Raw genomic sequence first — 17,184 nt, forward strand, 5'->3', positions numbered from 1 at the left:
TATATATATGTTTTAGTCAACAATTCAAATGTAGTGAGAAAAAGTTGCTTTCTATGAATGATTTTAGTGTTAGCTATAAGGGGAAAGGGAAACAAGAGCAATTCTTAAATGGAAGTATGATTTTAAAAGGTATTGTAAGAAATGATATGATCAATATAAAAATGTAGTCAATTTGGTATATTGGATGGTTAGGGATTTTTTTGACAGTGCAATTATTTTATTAATCAATATTCAATACATTACATTATCAAAATCCCAAATTTATACATCATCAATCAAATCTATTAAAATAGGTATAAAATAGTATTGTGAAAATGAGAAAAGATCTTCTCCATTAATAGAGATGTAAATATATATTTTTCAATTGTTTTTAATAGTAAAAATGTAATTTTATAATAATCAAATGAATAAATATATTATTGAAAGTTGAATTTTCATTTATTTTTTAAAACACTTATTTCTCTATTTTGTTAATGAAGAAGATCTTCCCCTGAAAATATAGACAATAACAATTATCAACTTAACTTAGAACCTTAAAGAGTAGTGATGACAATCTGCCATCAAGGATTTTGCACAACCTACATATTAATTCCACTTTGCACCCATCATATTGCTTTGTTTAATAGGTTCCCGCCATATCAAACAAAAGTTAAACAATTAAATAAATCATATGATTTGGTCCTTATATAATAGCACCTATTCTCAGCTTAGTTATAAGTAAACCACTCTCAACTCTCTAGCTTGAGTAGAAGGCCAAGTTGCCTAATGCTTCTTTCCCATTTCCTATAACAATCTTCATTCATATACCAACATAACTGCATGGAGAATACTATGCTACGAGTTTCAAAACTTGGTCTAATTATCTTGATGATTTCCACTTTGTTGATGAGTTGTGTGCACTCTCGAAAGCTGGAAGGGCATGCATACCGTCAACACCTTGTACGTGAGTTCAATCTTGATCGAATGAAGCATACACGTTCTATAGATTCTCTTGAAGATAATGATGTACCACCAATTACAGGAGACAGAACTGCACCAGCAGGACCAAACCCTAAGCATAATAAACAAGGTCCATCACCATAGTTCTTGATTTGTAGAGCAAACTCCGGATTTCATATTTTCACATCATTTTTTCCACCTTTCTTTTTTCGCATACTTTATAGTTATTGATCATCTACAACAAGTAATGTTTTTGGATCAATAATTACAAAGAGCAAAAAGACACATGTGAGTGAAAGTTTATGTGAGAATATATCATTTTCCTTACTAATAAAACCTTCCGTAATCTTAACCCCGTGTTATGGAGGGTATATGTAGCTTCGTTTGTGGAGCATTATCATTATTTTGGTGTATGCTCTTTTTTTATGGAGTGAGAGTTTTGTTTTTCTCATGTAGGCAATTAAATTAGCATGATGTTTTTCTCTAACAACATAATGGGGTTTCTCATTGTATAATGATTAGTCCTTTTTTCTCTAATATTTATAGTTAGTCTTTTATGAATCAAGCAAACCATTAGAAGTTTTATAAAAAGATTGAATTGGTAAGTCTCTTAATAATGAAGGATGGGAACCAATACATCATTGTGCTTAATTACGAAATCTTCTGTTATATATCATTTTTATCTTTCAAATATTAATGTTTGGTAGCTAGTCAATATTCTTGTGTTTATTGAAGCCAGAAACAAAGCATTGATGATGTCCACAGAATCAGTTACTTGATTGAGTTATGAAAGACAGTGTGAGTGTCATTCATTGAAAGTGCAACTTTCTCAAGAAAAAAAAGAACAACAACCAGTGATAGTTTTCTATGAGTATTTGTAATTAGATTTTTATCATCTATAATCAAGGTTCATTGAATGAGATTTATTGAACAGGGCTCTCCTGTTTTTCTACTAGAGGATAGGATCAACCATTTATTGTTCTTCATTTTTTGTTAAATATTGGGATTTTTTCACTTTTCTTTCTAAAATGAGTTTCTATTTCAAAGAAATCAAATTCAGCCCCAACTAATTATAAAATAAAATGGAATTTAAACTTTTGCAGTGCTATGAATAATTCATGATGGTATATAACTATACATTTTGTGAAATGACATTCAATTTAAAATCGGGTGAGAGAAAACATGAGGGAAATAGTAACCTCAAACAGAAATCATTGTTTGATTAATTGATATAAATTATTGACTTTGAATAAAGTCATAATATTTTTACCAACGGGTGTTGGTTCAAGTGGTACATACTTGATTCCCCTTAAGCAATGTCTCGAGTTCGAATCTTTTGGATGAAAAAAATACCCGCTGGGAGGGTTAGCCCCACATATGTTCCTGGCTCGGACATTACCTCAAATGCGAGAATACTTGTGGGAAACAAAAATATTCCTATATAATTTTAATGCATTAATATCTTATGATTACTTTGAATCTGATTGAGACCATGAATTACATACGGTACAAATGCCAGCATTCTCCATAAGATTTATATAACAAATGCCTACATTTAAAAAACAATTTATGTCAAAGGTAAGTAGGTATAAGAGTTTATACTATAGTACAATCTTATTGAAGAAAAGGAAAGCTAAACAGTACTCCAATGAAGGTCACTTATGTATATTAAGGAATCCAAGAAGTGACATACGTCAAAAACAGCGTGTTTAAATATGTTAAAAGTTTTAAAACTATGATTACAACAATAAAAAAATCAGCAAACAAGTCTAATCCTATTACATAAGATCGACTAAGAATAAAAATTTCACGTCCTACATAAAAAAGGGTGTGAGAATTTCATTTTTCTATTTTTATAACATTACATTGTTGTTTCTTGCATGGCCACCCATGTGACTTGTAGCTTGGTCAAATTGGGTACTAAATGGTTTTGTTTTCTCGAAAATTTGTCATAAATTTATTGGAAATATGATAACCCATTAACAAAGTCTAATCCTAACACTTTTACGATTTGCCTTAATTTAATGTTGGATTTTTCTAATATAACCCCACATTTTTAATAGTAAAAAAAAGTTTTGATAGAGAACTTTAATATATCATTTTCAAATTATAAACCCAATAAATATCAGACTTTTGAGCTCTTAAAAAGTGTCATACAAAAATTAGGGAAAATTTAATTTATATTAAAAAACTTAGTATTATCGACATGTAGATTGTTGAATGACTTAAAACTTAACTTGTGGCTACTTTTAATGGGTTTTTACTTATATAACTCATTGTTTTCAAAACAATTATTTAGAAAGAGAAGAAATGCATATTAAAATACAATTAGTTTTGTTAATATTAAGAGAAATAATATATACACTAATATTGAATCATTAAAAATATTTTTATCGACAAAAAAAAATATTTATTTAATTAAGGTATTAGAGTTATGAGAAGTTACAATAGTTTGACTGAAGTATAAATGTGCAATTAATAGTAAAAAATGACTAAGTCAGCATAAGGATTGTCGTCCTAGTCAAGGGAAAACATTACAAGTTTGTGTCGCTCTTTCCTTTTATCTAAAGTTAAGATTTCACCCTCACATTCTCCACCATGTGTCACATGAGAAGAATTAAAAATGACATTGTTCATGCAAGCCAGATTGACAAAACAGTGGAAAACCAAATAATGTTCCAAAAGTTCCAGGAAGACACATGTGCATGTAGAAGTGTCTCCTAATATCTTGAGGAAGGGCAATGTCAAAATGAAGCCAATTGTAGATCGTCCCCAAATAAGGTAAGTGAACTTGCAAAAAGAGAACAAATGTTGTGAAATTTCTAGTTCTTCATCATTACAAAACTTATCCCGAAAATTGATTTATTCCTGTTGGAATATCATTTAAACTTTGTTCTTATATATTATCATTTTATCTCCTCATATAGGCATTATTAAAAAAAATTATTTAATTGCCAAATATTTTGAAAATAAATGATTATCATCTGAGTGGAGAAATATTTTAAAAACTAAAGAGAAAAGGTAATATCAAGAATTTAAAACTTCTGTACTACATAACATGCATGATGTGATCGTAACATCTTCCTTATTGTAGTTACTGCAATGCACCAGGCTCTGATTGTAAGCTATATCAGCCATGTTAATTTGACTAAATCAGGCCACAAAACACCTAGAATCACAGTTTGAAACCCCGACTATTATAACCTATTCATATATTTCAAATGGGTAGATATAAAACCCTAATAAATATAATATGTGATGCCATGATGAAGAGGATCTATCTGTTCATTAAGTTTTAAAACCTTTGTGAATCATTTTTGGACACTTTGATACAAGCCAAAGGGCAAATATATAAGGTCAGAAAAGCAGTATCCATGGAAGGCATATCTCGATGGTTGAACCATATGATGTACCTAATAATAATATAAAGTGAAGGTTTAAGAATGCGCAGGGCATGGTTTCGCACTAAACCTCTATAAAGAAAGTGAAGCTGCTTTATATGCGTAGTGCAAAAAGTTTGAGACTACAGTTTCTTAACAGCGCCTCTACTTCCTCGTCTCATTTCAACATCAAACTATTTCCCAACTATGCTGCTTGCATGTGACTTCATTTCTTGCTATAGTAACATCCACTAGCTAGATTGGTCCTTTCTTCTTTTCTTATCTGTAATCACAATAGATTATAGAGTGCAGAAGAGCCAATTTCTTTCCAATAAGGAACATTCACATGATAGTGGTAGAGTTTGCTAATTTGGTAGGGTGGTCTCATGTTCATCTACTTGGGTGGGAATTGTTTTATGTTTGAAATCATTTAGGCTTTGTGCTCCTATATAGAATATTCATAAAAAATGGGTATAATTTTACTGGGAGATATTTTTTCTTACACAAAATTTGAACTAGGTTCCTTATTAAGCATAATCACTGGTTTGACAGTTTCTTTGTGTTCTCTCTGTATGTTCAACATTTATTTGCTTAGTAATTTTCTTCTTATGATGTTAATATGTTATAACATTAATCTAAAGTAATATTAAAGGGAGTAAATGATGGTGCATGTACTATTTGTTTAGAAAAAGAAAATGTTAATTTAAATTTATCACTTCCCAAAATAGTATTCACATATTTCTATTTTTAGTTTTCTTAAAGTCAACCTTAATGGTTAATAATAACAAAAACCCAAAAGAAGAATGATTGGAGAGCTGCTCCCTTTTCATTAGTTTTTTTTGTAAACAAAACTGTATTAAAAAACATAAGGGGTGTTAATCCAATATAACAAAAGAAAAATCACTGAGTAACTAGAATACAACCACTCTTAATACAAGACTTAAGATAACTACACCAGAAAAGAAAAGAATCACCTGGTTTGCTAAACTTTGCCGAGAACCAAGACTAAGATCTTAATTTAATCAACTCCATTATCATTCTAATATTAGGCCTCTTCCCTTCAAAGATTGCTTCATTGCGCATAAGCCAGATTGACCAAATAACAGAGAACCATAGCATTCTCCAAGGATCTCTGCAATTCACCTCGATGTAATGCAGATCGTGGTAGTGTAAAGAATCAGCACTGTTCACACTAAGTCGCATTGGCATTAAAAGCCAATCATAGAAATGTTTCCAAACATCCATGGCAAAGTTACAAGTAAAAAATAAATGATCGAGAAATTCACAGTGACTTAAACAAAACACACAATTTAAGTTATGTTGGCCTAAACAAACATTCCTCTCAGCCAAAGCCTCCTTAGTTGCAACTCTACCCCTAAATAATTTCCAGATAAAGCAACAAACCTTTGATGGGGCACAAGTTAACCAACACTTCTTCAGCAAAGCTCCATCATCTACAGAACCCAAACCAATCTGCTGAGAATAGAAAGATTTCAGCGTGAACAACCCTGAGGATTCCAAACTCCATTATCAATTATCCTTCGCAACTGGTTTGCAGCAAAATTTTTGAATGAGATTATACAAATCTGCAATTATAAGATCCTTCCTCTCAAAAGTTCTTCTTTTCCAAGATAACTCCCACCCCCAACTCCCATTATTCCACAACCTAGCTTTAGCAACCAGGGCATTTTTGTTTGACCCAAGCAATACTTTTCCCACCTCTTTTATTTCCCCACAAAAACGTTCTATGCAACCTTTCAATTTTATTGATCACCGTTTTTGGAACCTTATACAAAGATAACATATATATTGGAATACTTGAAAGAATTGAATTTATGAGCGCCTGCACTTCCATCCTGCAAGACCCTTCCCCATCGAATCAATCACTCATTTCCACGTTGCAACTCTTCTCAGATTAGCTCCCACCAGAATCCCGAAATAGTTGAAAGGTGAGCTGCCAATCTTGTAGTGAAGGAAAGCCGCTGCTGCCATAAGAATACTGTTTGGGACTAAAAAACCCATCAAAGAAGATTTCTGAAAATTAACCTTCAAACCTGAAACTAGTTTAAAACAATTAAGAATTGTTTTTATAGTCCATAAGTTAATAGGCAAAGGCTTGTACACAATAACAGTGTCATCCGTAAATTGCAAACTGGAGACTTCAATCTAATCAACACCCACTTTGAACCCTATAAACAACTCTTTATTGATAGCACTTTTAACCAAGCCCATAAGCCCTTCTGCCACTATAAGAAATAGGAATGGAGCCATGGGGTCTTCTTGCCTAATCCCTCGAGACACAGAAAACTGAGGGCCTGAGCTACCATTGATTAAAACCGACATCGACATCGAGGATAAACAAGTATGAATCCACTTTCTCCAACTAACCGAAAAACCCATTCTTCTAAGCATGTAATCAATAAATTCCCATCTAACCGAATCGTAAGCTTTTTCAAAATCAACTTTGAAATTTTGAAGTTAAAATGTCATAATATATCATTTAATAAGAGTTGTAATTGATCGGAAAAATATTATTAATTATATTTTTGATTTAAATGTATTTTCTTCAACAAATTAGAAATCATGGCATATGGAATAACACATATTGTTGATTAGAAGGTGTACTCTCCTTGATATACATGGATATGAATTCCCTCCAACCCTTATTAAGTGTGGAAGATAATTCACTCTAATCTAAAGGTTATGTTTTTTAATCAAAAAAACATAAAATGGGATACTGTGTTGGATATTCAAAAGGAACTATGTTCATAACCTTAGTGAAATAACAAGATCAGAGCCATGTGTTGCTCTGCTAGGGCTTAAGCTTCTAACTTTCTTGGATCTATAATGATGAGTGATAAAGCAAACAAGACTGTGATTCCTTGGAATTTCTTGTCAAATCTGGGAGGACCCTCCATCAGGGGAAAGGAACAGGTGAAGGAAAAGAAATCATTTGTGCAAGCTCTCAAAGATTCAAATGACATTTCTATCTCCCAACTTCCACAACCCTGTCTAAAGGGTGATTCCATTGCCATTAAAATACCAGAGGATGAGTACCTAGCTGGTGTGCAAAGATGTAAGTCCCACCTTCATGGGAGATTAATTCTTTTAAATGGAGACAAACCTCTGAAATTCTTGGAGTTGAAGGATAAATTTGCCTCTCTTTGGAGCATGATAGACAAGTGGAGTATGGTATCACTGGGACGAGGTTTTTATGAATTCTCCTTCTCTTCGGTTGAAGATATGAGAGTGGTGTGTGCAGTGGGATCCTGGAGTTTGAAGCCGGGGCTACTTAGGTTGTCTCTTTGGACACCGGATTTTAACCCAAGTCTTCAGAAAATTTCACATTCTCAATGTTGGGCTAGGATCTTGGGTCTTCCCTTGGAGTATTAGAGTGCTAAGATTGGGAACACCCATTGCTTTGGATGAAGCAACTTCGTCCAGATTCTTTGGACATTTTACTATAATTTTAGTGGACCTGGATCTCAAAGGTACATTGCCTAACCAGATCTTAGTAGAAAGGGAAGGTTTTGCATTCTTTGTGTATATCGAGTATGAAAATCTGCCAAGTTTCTGTAATGGTTGTCATTCTATTGGGCATTTGGAAGCTAATTGTAGAAGAAGCACCAAAGGCATTGCCAATGAGCCTAAGCAGCTGAAAAAGGTGACTCAACTAGGGAAAGTTCCTAAAACTATTCCTGAAAAAAGTCCACTTGAGATAAGAGTTCATAAAGGAAAGGAGAATTCCATTCATGAGGAGGTTTCTGCCTTTCCTAACTCCCCAGGTCAAGAGCAGGATTTGGTCATTAATCTGGAGTTTGATAAGAATGATGATCTTCAAATTGAGCAATTGGAAAAAGTTGGTCTCACATCTCTAAGAGGTTTAGGAGATGAGGAAGATTCTTCGGATGATGACACACAAGGAACAAGGGTGGAGGATTATCTTGAAATTGATAGGGAGGAGCATGTTCAGCTAATGCCAAAAGAGAAATTCAAAATCCTACCTCATAGCCAACTACCTAGTCTTGCTGCTAGAGAAGCTCGAATTGTGGGTAGGCTTTGGGTTGATGAGGAAGAGATTGTTGAGGGTGAGGAGGTGGGGGAATCTGATAAGGTTGAGGAGTTCACTAAAGTTCTCTCAAAATCTTAAAAGAAGAAGTTGAGACAGAGGCAAAGTCATGAAAGGGTTCACTTTACCCGAAGGGGTGGGTGCCTATCTAAATGTTTCAAAATGAAGCTTCTATACTGGAATTGCAGGGGTCTAGGTAACTTGAAGACCAAGTTGTTGTTAAAAAATTTCTGTTTAGAGAATAAACCAGATATTCTGTTCATATATGAGCCTATGGTTCCTTTTAGCAAAATAAATCAGACCTTTTGGTCTGCTTTAAGCCTTAAGCTTTCTGACCATGTCCTTGATTACTTTCACAATCTGTATGCATCTCAGAACACAATTCAGCATTCTGATCTTATAAGGAATGTCATCCCTATGTTAGTGACAGTGGATGATAATTCAATGTTAGCTAGCATCCCTTTAAATGAAGAGATAAAGGCTGCAGTTTTTGCTCTGAATGGTGAAGGAGCCTCTGGGCCTGATGGGTTTGGGGGATGTTTCTTCCAGGAGTTTTGGGAGATTATTGGCAAGGATGTGTGCAATTCAGTCCTTCAATTCTTCAAACAGAGTTGGATCCTTCCCAATTTGAATTCTAACAATGTGGTCCTCATTCCTAAATTCCCTGGTGCTGATAGAATAGAGGACTTAAGGCCAATAGCTTTGGCTAATTTCCAGTTCAAAATTATCTCCAAGGTCCTAGCTGATAGGCTTGCTATAATTGCTCCTAAAATAATCTCTACTAATCAAAGAGGCTTCATCAAAGGAAGACATATTCATGATTGCATTAGCCTTGCATCTGAAGCAGTGAATCTCATGGATCATAAAGTGTATGGTGGTAATCTAGCTATCAAGTTGGATGTCAAAAAAGCTTTTGACACTATTGATTGGAAATTCCTATTGGACACTCTGGGGGCATTTGGCTTTCATACTACTTTCATCAACTGGATAAGGGTTATCCTAAACTCTACTAAGTTATCTATCTCTGTCAATGGTCAGGCTGTGGGTTTCTTCAGTTGCAAGAGAGGGGTTAGACAAGGGGATCCTCTATCACCTTTACTGTTCTGCCTGGCTGAGGATGTTCTAAGCAGGGGAATCACTAAGCTGTATGAGCAGGGCATAATTAGTTCAATATCTGGTCCTAGAATCAACACTCCTACTCATGTCCTATATGCAGATGACATCTTGATTTTCTGCAAGGGTATCAAAAAGCAGTCGATGGCTCTAAAGGCTCTTTTCATTGATTATGCAAATGTTTCTGGTCAGTGTCTTAGCCTAAACAAATGCAAGTTCTACTCTTCCCAAGCTTCAGCTAGGAAGCTTAGCAACATAAAAAATTGGTTGGGTTTTGATGCTGGTTAACTCCCTTTCACATATTTGGGAGTTCCCCTGTTTGTAGGTAAGCCTAAAGCTATTCATTTGCAGTCCATAGCTGATAGAATTGGTAGCAAGTTGACCAAATGGAAAGGGTCTATAATGGGCAGGGTGGAAATAGTCAAGTCCATCATTCTGAGCATGTTGGGGTATAGTTTTCATGTTTACCTCTGGCCTGCCAATTTGCTTAGGAAGTTGGATGCTAGCATCAGAAACTTTATTTGGTTTGGTGATCCAATAGTCAAAAAATGGTAATTGTTGCTTGGAATAAGGTTTGCACTCCTATTAAAAAGGGAGGTTTGGGTATCAGATCTCTTAAAGAAATGATTCAGGATGCTATCCTAAAATTGGCTTGGGAGATGAGGGCTTCTAAGGAGGTTTGGGCAGAGTTCTTCAGGGATAGATTTTGCAAGGGGTCTAGGCCTCTTATTTCATACATCAAATCCTCTGTCTGGGTTGGAATCAAGAAGTTCTGGAAGATGGTGCAGGATAATTCTATTTGGTTAGTAGGGAATGGTAAGGCAATCAACTTCTGGATGGATAATTGGATTGGCCATTCTCTGGTGGACTACTTAAACATCCATGCTCATATCTCTTCTTCTCTTATTGGCAGACTTTATTCATGAGTCTTCCTGGATTATTCCTCCTTGGATTGCTAGGTTCCACCCTCAAGTTTGCAACTCTATAACAAGTTTGTCATTCTCTCATAATCAACCAAATAAACTGGCTTGGATTAATGCTGCTGATGGAATTCTCACCATGAAAGAGGCCTACATCTTCATCAAACCGCAGACTTCTCAGCTAAATTGGTGCAAGAACATTTGGTCCCCCAAAATTCCTCCATCAAAAGCTTTTGTCACTTGGAGACTGTACCATGATAAAATGCCCACTGATGAGCATTTAAAAGCTAGAGGCTTAGCTCTTGGATCAATCTGTTCCCTCTGCAAGGTAAATGAGGAGTCCTCAGAGCATCTCTTCTTTAGGTGTAGGTTTGCTAGGACAATCTGGACAGGGCTCCAACATCAAACTGGGTGTAGCCTGGACTCTTGCTCGATTGCCAATCTTCTCATCATCTCGGATTCCTTTAGTCCTTTGGCAAAGACAATTATGATAGCTTGCATCATCAATGCCATAGCTACAATTTGGTATTGCCGAAACCAAGCTAGATTCAATGATTTGGACATTTCCCTCCCTCAAAATCAAAAGGGACACTGCCTTCACTGGGAATATATGCACCCTGCATACTAAAAACTCTATAGTAGAGTTCCAGTTACTTCAAGCTTTTGGTATAAGAGACAATTTTAGCAAGGCTCCTAATATCTTAGAGGTAATTTGGAAGACTCCTTCTCTTGGATGAGTGAAAGCTAACTCGGATGGTGCTGCTCATGGTTGTCCTGGTCATGCTAGAGGGGGGGGGGGAATTTTCAGAAAAGTGATGGGGAGTTCATGGGTTGCTATGCTTCCTATTTCAATATACAAAATTCAATCTATGCTGAGTTACTTGCAGCTATAATGGCTGTCATCATAGCCTATGAGAAAGGTTGGAGGTCTATTTGGTTGGAGTGTGATTTTAAGGTGGTGGTGGACATTTTCAATGGCTCCAAATTGGTTCCTTGGCGTCTAAGTAATCTCATGAACAAGTGCAACACCGCCATAAATTCCATGCACTTTATGGTTACTCACATTTACAGGCAAGGGAATTCTTGTGCCGATAAGCTTGCCACGTATGGAGTTACTTCCAAAACTGATTCTTGGTGGAATAGTATGCCGAATTTCTTGTATGATGCTTTTCATAGAAATAGGAATTTGCTTCCTAATTATAGGTTTCGCAATTTGTAAGCTTTTGGCGTTCGTTTGTAATCTTTCTCTTCTTAATGAAATCTTGGGTATGTGTTAGCACCTTTGTTTAAAAAAAATAAGATATTGTGTTGGAAAACTAATTAAGCGTATTATCTTTTACTACTACTTATTTAAATATATCACTTTTTAAGGTAATATTTCCTCTCCTAGTTATTAAACTCAGCCTGTGGAGAATCACAGAACCCTAAAAATAATATAAGTACTCTAACTGTTTGCATCTATAAAAAACATGTTATAGCATAAAACTCTAAAACCCTAATATGAAACCAACTATATACATATGATGGTGCATCAACTATAATTTTTAGTGTAACTAAATTGAGGATGAATAGGTTTGTGTTTAGTTGATTAAAGATAACTCACTTTATATTAGTTTTATCTGTCTACCTAACATATCATGACAGCATCTTGAAGCTGGGGACATCTTTCATTTTCGCCTCCCATTATTTTAATTAAATTAAATACAAGTTTAGACACTCTTATGCGGTTATAATTTGTTCAAGCGACTTTATTCTAAAGCATTTTCGCTTTTAAATTCCATAAAAAATATGATGGTGAACATATTAAAGATAAACTTTAGTTTTGATGCATAACTTTTAATCATAGATCACTTTTTACATAACTTTTAAAATAGGTATATATAAAAGGAATTGAGTCTTTACTAAGCAGTGTAGAAAGTAATAAACTTTTGCAGTTGTAATATATTGAATTAAAATCTTAAAGATGTAATTAAATAAATGTTCATGGGCTTCCTTTTTTAAGTCAACTGCGGGCATATTAGGCTTTTCCTTGGAAAATGATGTTAAAGACTTGGCCTGCTTTCATCTTGTTTCTTTTGATAATGCTTAATGAAGTAAGTGACTTCAATAGTGATAAAATAGATCAGATTTTGATATTGTTTCATAAACAATTCTAGAATACACGTCATGATCGTGCAAAAACAATGGGTGAATGAGATAAGCGTAATTCATACATTCTCATATTTTAGTCAGACAACTTGAGCCAACATGTATCAATCGGGCAGAAGCAAGAAGATAGTATAAAACCACTTCCCAAACTTTATTATTACACTGCCTTCATCACGCAGATCTCTACTATATATAGCATGCTACCTACACCCTATTATATATTTTAGCAACAAATAGAATGAACTAATGACATGATGACACGTGTCAATATGAGTGAAAATCAATTGTCACGAAGTACGGATCTACCAAAGCCACATAACATGGAAAAAACAAGCTTCTCTTGTTTGGGACAGACACAACATACCATTTGGTCGACCAGACCAATAACATCTAAAGAGGAGTATTCTTCTCACTTCTCCATTATAAATAGAGGTTTCCCCCTTAAGAGATATTTGAACTCTCTAACTTACTCTTTCGTTCTATCTCTTATTTACTACTCTTTGATATACTGATTTGATTGTTGGAGAACATTTTCAAATACCTCTATAGGTTCAAACATCCTTAAGATATATTAGAAGATTTCGACAGATTTCTATCTTCCAGATTCACCTTCTGAAGACCAAAGAATAGATAGTTTACGGAGAATTAATAAAGAGAAATGGGATATGAATCACATTGCAAATAAAGTTTACATTATGTGTATTAATTATCATAAATATTATCAATTTTCTAAATAAAAATCACATACTGATGACATGTAATAGTATAAAAAAGTTTGCAACTGTCAGGACCCATTGGTAAATTAGACTCATAATATATATAAATGCAGACTTGGTTCAACGTAATAGGGAAAAGTCATATCATATTAATTTTGTTCATTGATGCTTGAGCAATATGATTTGTGTTACTGTTCTCGATTAGGACAATTCAACTTTTAGTAAAAGATTGGAGTACCCTTGTACTTATAACATTTTGGGTTAAGGAAGGTAATAATTGAATCTGAGTCAGACCATAATCACTATCTTATCAAACAATAGCAAAGCGACCAAATATCCTAATAGACTCGTCAGAAACATAATGAGGTGGATGGTGCGAAGTTTGGAAATCATTGGCACTGACTTGGACGATTATATATCTTTGTGGCCTTATGAACCCTTCTTTAACGCTTTCTTTGGTATTGGTTTGAAAGAGCATGGAGAGAAGTCCCATACATGAGACTTTAATACTAGAATATGAGAAGAAGATAAATTTGAGTTTAAATTTTTTTATTAAAAATAGTTTAAAATCATAAATGTTAATTTTTTTCCTTCCACATGTCACAATTCAAATCTAGTTTGGAGAAGATCATTGAGATATATATAGATTATTCCCTAATTTGGTATAGAAAATATATATGAAAAAGAGAAAATATATATGTTAGATTCACAGTTTTTCCTCATCTTCTTCGAATAAAACTCACAAACTAGGAAAAAAAAGTTGAACAAGGATTAGATTGGTTCACATCATACCAAAATCTAACATGATATATAAATTGGATTGAATCAGGTAAAGTTATATTTAGATCTAATATTCAATCGAATTCGACCTGGTGAGTCGAGTTAAATTGAATTTGATCAATCATGTTAGTTGATACTTTTTTCTTCTATTTATAGGATGCTTCATGTAACAAAGAATGACATGTTTCCCATTTATAAGATATTTCTTCAATTCAACTTACAAACTTATTAATTCACAACATTAATTCTATCATAAACATATATGGAGAAACATCAAAATAGTTCAATATTCGTATACCAAATAATAACATTACAACTCAAGGGGTTTGAAGGTTTATGTTATTATAATGAGGGTTAATAATTTAATTGTATATACTACTGGTACTTACGAGCATGAGTACCATAATATTTGTGTCCGCCTATATATATTACAAGTATATGGAAAACCTCATTTATATAATTAATGGAAACTTGTTTGTGGTTGTGCCTAGATAGATATTATCGTGAGTATCTTCATGTCCAATTTTTTGCTATAGCCTATTTTAATCCTATAAGCAAAAAAAATAATCCAATTAGATAGGATCAGATTAAATCATTGTATCAGATCAACATCACGTTACCCGATCTTATGCTCACTCTGAAGAAGAGTACAATTTTACTCATATGCGCCTCATCTTCTTTTTCTCACTCTCTCATTATAAGACAAGAAAAATTAAACCTAATGTTGTATCATTTGAGAAACAAATGGGATGAAGAAACTTAGGTTTGGACGTAGAAAAAGTAAATAATGGAATTATGAGGGTTCCCACTTCACTATGAAGGATAGCACATTGTATCAAATTATGAACCACATTACCTAATAAAACTGCAATATGGTAGTTGCAACAATATCACCCACCCTAAAATGGCAGTATGACATGGAAACACAATGAAGCGGTAACCACTACGCTAGAGTTGCAGTTCAATAGCGTATATTTTAGATGTATAATAATATTTTCGTGCGCTTTCTGTTTGACCACAATAGTATATTGTCATGATTAACAGTGCTTCTACTACATTGTTGTATTGAATATATACAACAACGCATCATACAAAAAACGTTGTCATATATTTCATACATAGAACATCACATTATATACAAAGTGTTGTCATAGATTTCATACATAAACACGACATAATGTAACAGACATTATATCAAACACGTAAGAAACATGTCCAATTCCATCATATTAACAAGAGATTAGACTATATAAACATCATTTTGAAAGCTTAATTCAGAAACTATTGCATGAACTGATTTCCTTTAGTTCAAATCCATTAACCCAGAAGCTTATATGTACTAATGAAAGAGACAAAGGTGATGAAGATGCAAAGGACAAATGTATGGATTTTTTTTCTTCCTTAACTAAAGAAATAAGAAGATAGAAGGACATAGTTTAGATTCAAGATAATAAGAATCAAATTAAAATTTACATAGAAAATATGCATGAAAAAATAATAGCCAAATGCAAGAAATACATACAGATCTGATTGCAAGTTTGGTAAATCACCAACAGCTTCACCTAGCTTCAACCTTGACATTTCCTATATTATAAAATAAGTAGTTAACGTAGATGTAAATACAAGCAACAAGAGTGAATCAAAGAAAAATAAATAAGGTAAAATAAGATAACATTCACCTTGTACTTAAAAATACAAACTAAAAGCTAATAACTTATTTGAAGAGAGAAACTGAGAGGAGAATAAGAGTAACATAAATATAATACTGAATAATAAGTATATTATTGTGTGAGATTTTTTTTAAATCAACAAAGATTCGCGCTCACTAGCTAAAACAAGCGCTTTTTGAATATATGATTTTTAAGAGTGCTTATTGTAAAATGTGTTGTTGATATATCATATTTAACCATGCTTATTTAAGGAAGCACGGTTAAATAGATTCAAATCAACAGTGTTTGCTTAAAAAATGCTGTTAAATATCAAAATTCTTTAAAATTATTTATTTGTCATATTATGTTCAACTTTTGATATTGTAATGACAAATAACATAATTTACTTACTAAATATGAATTTTTGTTGTGTCAAATCACATACTTTAATATTATATTGGTTGGTGATTTAAAATATATTTTTTATTGAAATAATAAACAATTGTATTTTCCGTATATGTACGACCAAATTTTTTGTGTTATATATGAAAAACTAGCATATGAGTTTCTGTTAACAATTTGGATTATTTTCGTGTGATACTAACTCGAGTTATATCTTTCAAAATAAAATAAAATAATTTCATAAATACATATTGAGTAATAACTAAAACAAATATTTTTTGAACATATAACTTTCAACAACATCACTTATTGTGAAAGAAAAAAAAAAACGTTGTTGATATGTCACCTTTAACAACTCTTATTTAAGGAATCGTTGTTAAATTGATTCAAATCAACTTAAAAAGTGATGTTAAATATCTTATACAAACATACAACCACACTTCTTGAAGAAAGCGTTGTTAAAGCTATATTCACCTATCAAATTTAACGATGCTTGTTTAAAAAACACTATTAATTATCTTCCATATTATATTTAACAGTGCCGTGTTAGAAAGGATTGTTAAAAGACCGTTGTTAAATGCAAATTCTGGCTTAGTGAACATCGAACTGCAACACATCTATTAACAATATAATAAAAAAAACTTCATCATGCCACATGTCACTTTCTCCTTCCCTCATGCCACATGTCACTTCCTCCTTACATTTTTTCCTCATGCAACATGTCACCTCCTCCTCACATATTTTTCTTCCTACTTTTTATATATTATATATTTTATATGCTAATAATAATTTAATATTAATTAGTGATTGGCTCATGTCGCTGCCCCACTAAAATTGAGTGTTTACAACATCTATGTTTTGTTTTGTTAAAAAGCAATAGTCATTGAACATTAGATGAAATTGAAATCATTTTTCACATTCAAATTATTTTTTACATTAATCTCTATATAATTTAATGTTTACAATTAATCTAAGAATAATTGTATTTTTTCACCTCATCAAAGTTTTTTGACATTTTTCGCACTGAATTTTAATATTATAGTTCAGATTCTTTGAAATTTAATTTTT

The 17,184-nt window shown here is 33.0% G+C and overlaps 2 protein-coding genes across 2 annotated transcripts; one reads left to right on the plus strand and one right to left on the minus strand.

Annotated features, from left to right (window-relative positions):
- On the minus strand, positions 5,325-6,662 carry LOC109363518. The gene is made up of 2 exons (XM_019609783.1): positions 6,497-6,662; positions 5,325-5,827 (listed from the first exon to the last, which is right to left on the minus strand). Exons 1-2 carry the CDS (start codon positions 6,660-6,662, stop codon positions 5,325-5,327), a joined length of 669 nt encoding a protein of 222 aa, XP_019465328.1.
- LOC109363519 lies at positions 8,662-11,049 on the plus strand. The gene is made up of 4 exons (XM_019609784.1): positions 8,662-9,688; positions 9,827-9,950; positions 10,043-10,317; positions 10,415-11,049. The coding sequence occupies exons 1-4, from the start codon at positions 8,662-8,664 to the stop codon at positions 11,047-11,049; spliced, it is 2,061 nt and encodes a 686-aa protein (XP_019465329.1).

Source organism: Lupinus angustifolius, chromosome LG13, assembly GCF_001865875.1.
Source record: "Lupinus angustifolius cultivar Tanjil chromosome LG13, LupAngTanjil_v1.0, whole genome shotgun sequence".
NCBI classification, from domain to species: Eukaryota; Viridiplantae; Streptophyta; class Magnoliopsida; order Fabales; family Fabaceae; genus Lupinus; species Lupinus angustifolius.

What these genes read in the sequence shown, in the direction of transcription:
- LOC109363518 (XM_019609783.1), bottom strand. Translation starts at nt 6,662, where the DNA reads ATGTCGGTTTTAATCAATGGTAGCTCAGGCCCTCAGTTTTCTGTGTCT. An exon ending in GTTTATAGGGTTCAAAGTGG is followed by an intron (nt 5,828 to 6,496) that starts GTGTTGATTAGA and finishes TGGAATCCTCAG; the next exon opens with GGTTGTTCACGCTGAAATCT.
- LOC109363519 (XM_019609784.1), top strand. Translation starts at nt 8,662, where the DNA reads ATGGTTCCTTTTAGCAAAATAAATCAGACCTTTTGGTCTGCTTTAAGC. An exon ending in TGATTATGCAAATGTTTCTG is followed by an intron (nt 9,689 to 9,826) that starts GTCAGTGTCTTA and finishes CCCTGTTTGTAG; the next exon opens with GTAAGCCTAAAGCTATTCAT. An exon ending in TATTTGGTTAGTAGGGAATG is followed by an intron (nt 10,318 to 10,414) that starts GTAAGGCAATCA and finishes TCTTATTGGCAG; the next exon opens with ACTTTATTCATGAGTCTTCC.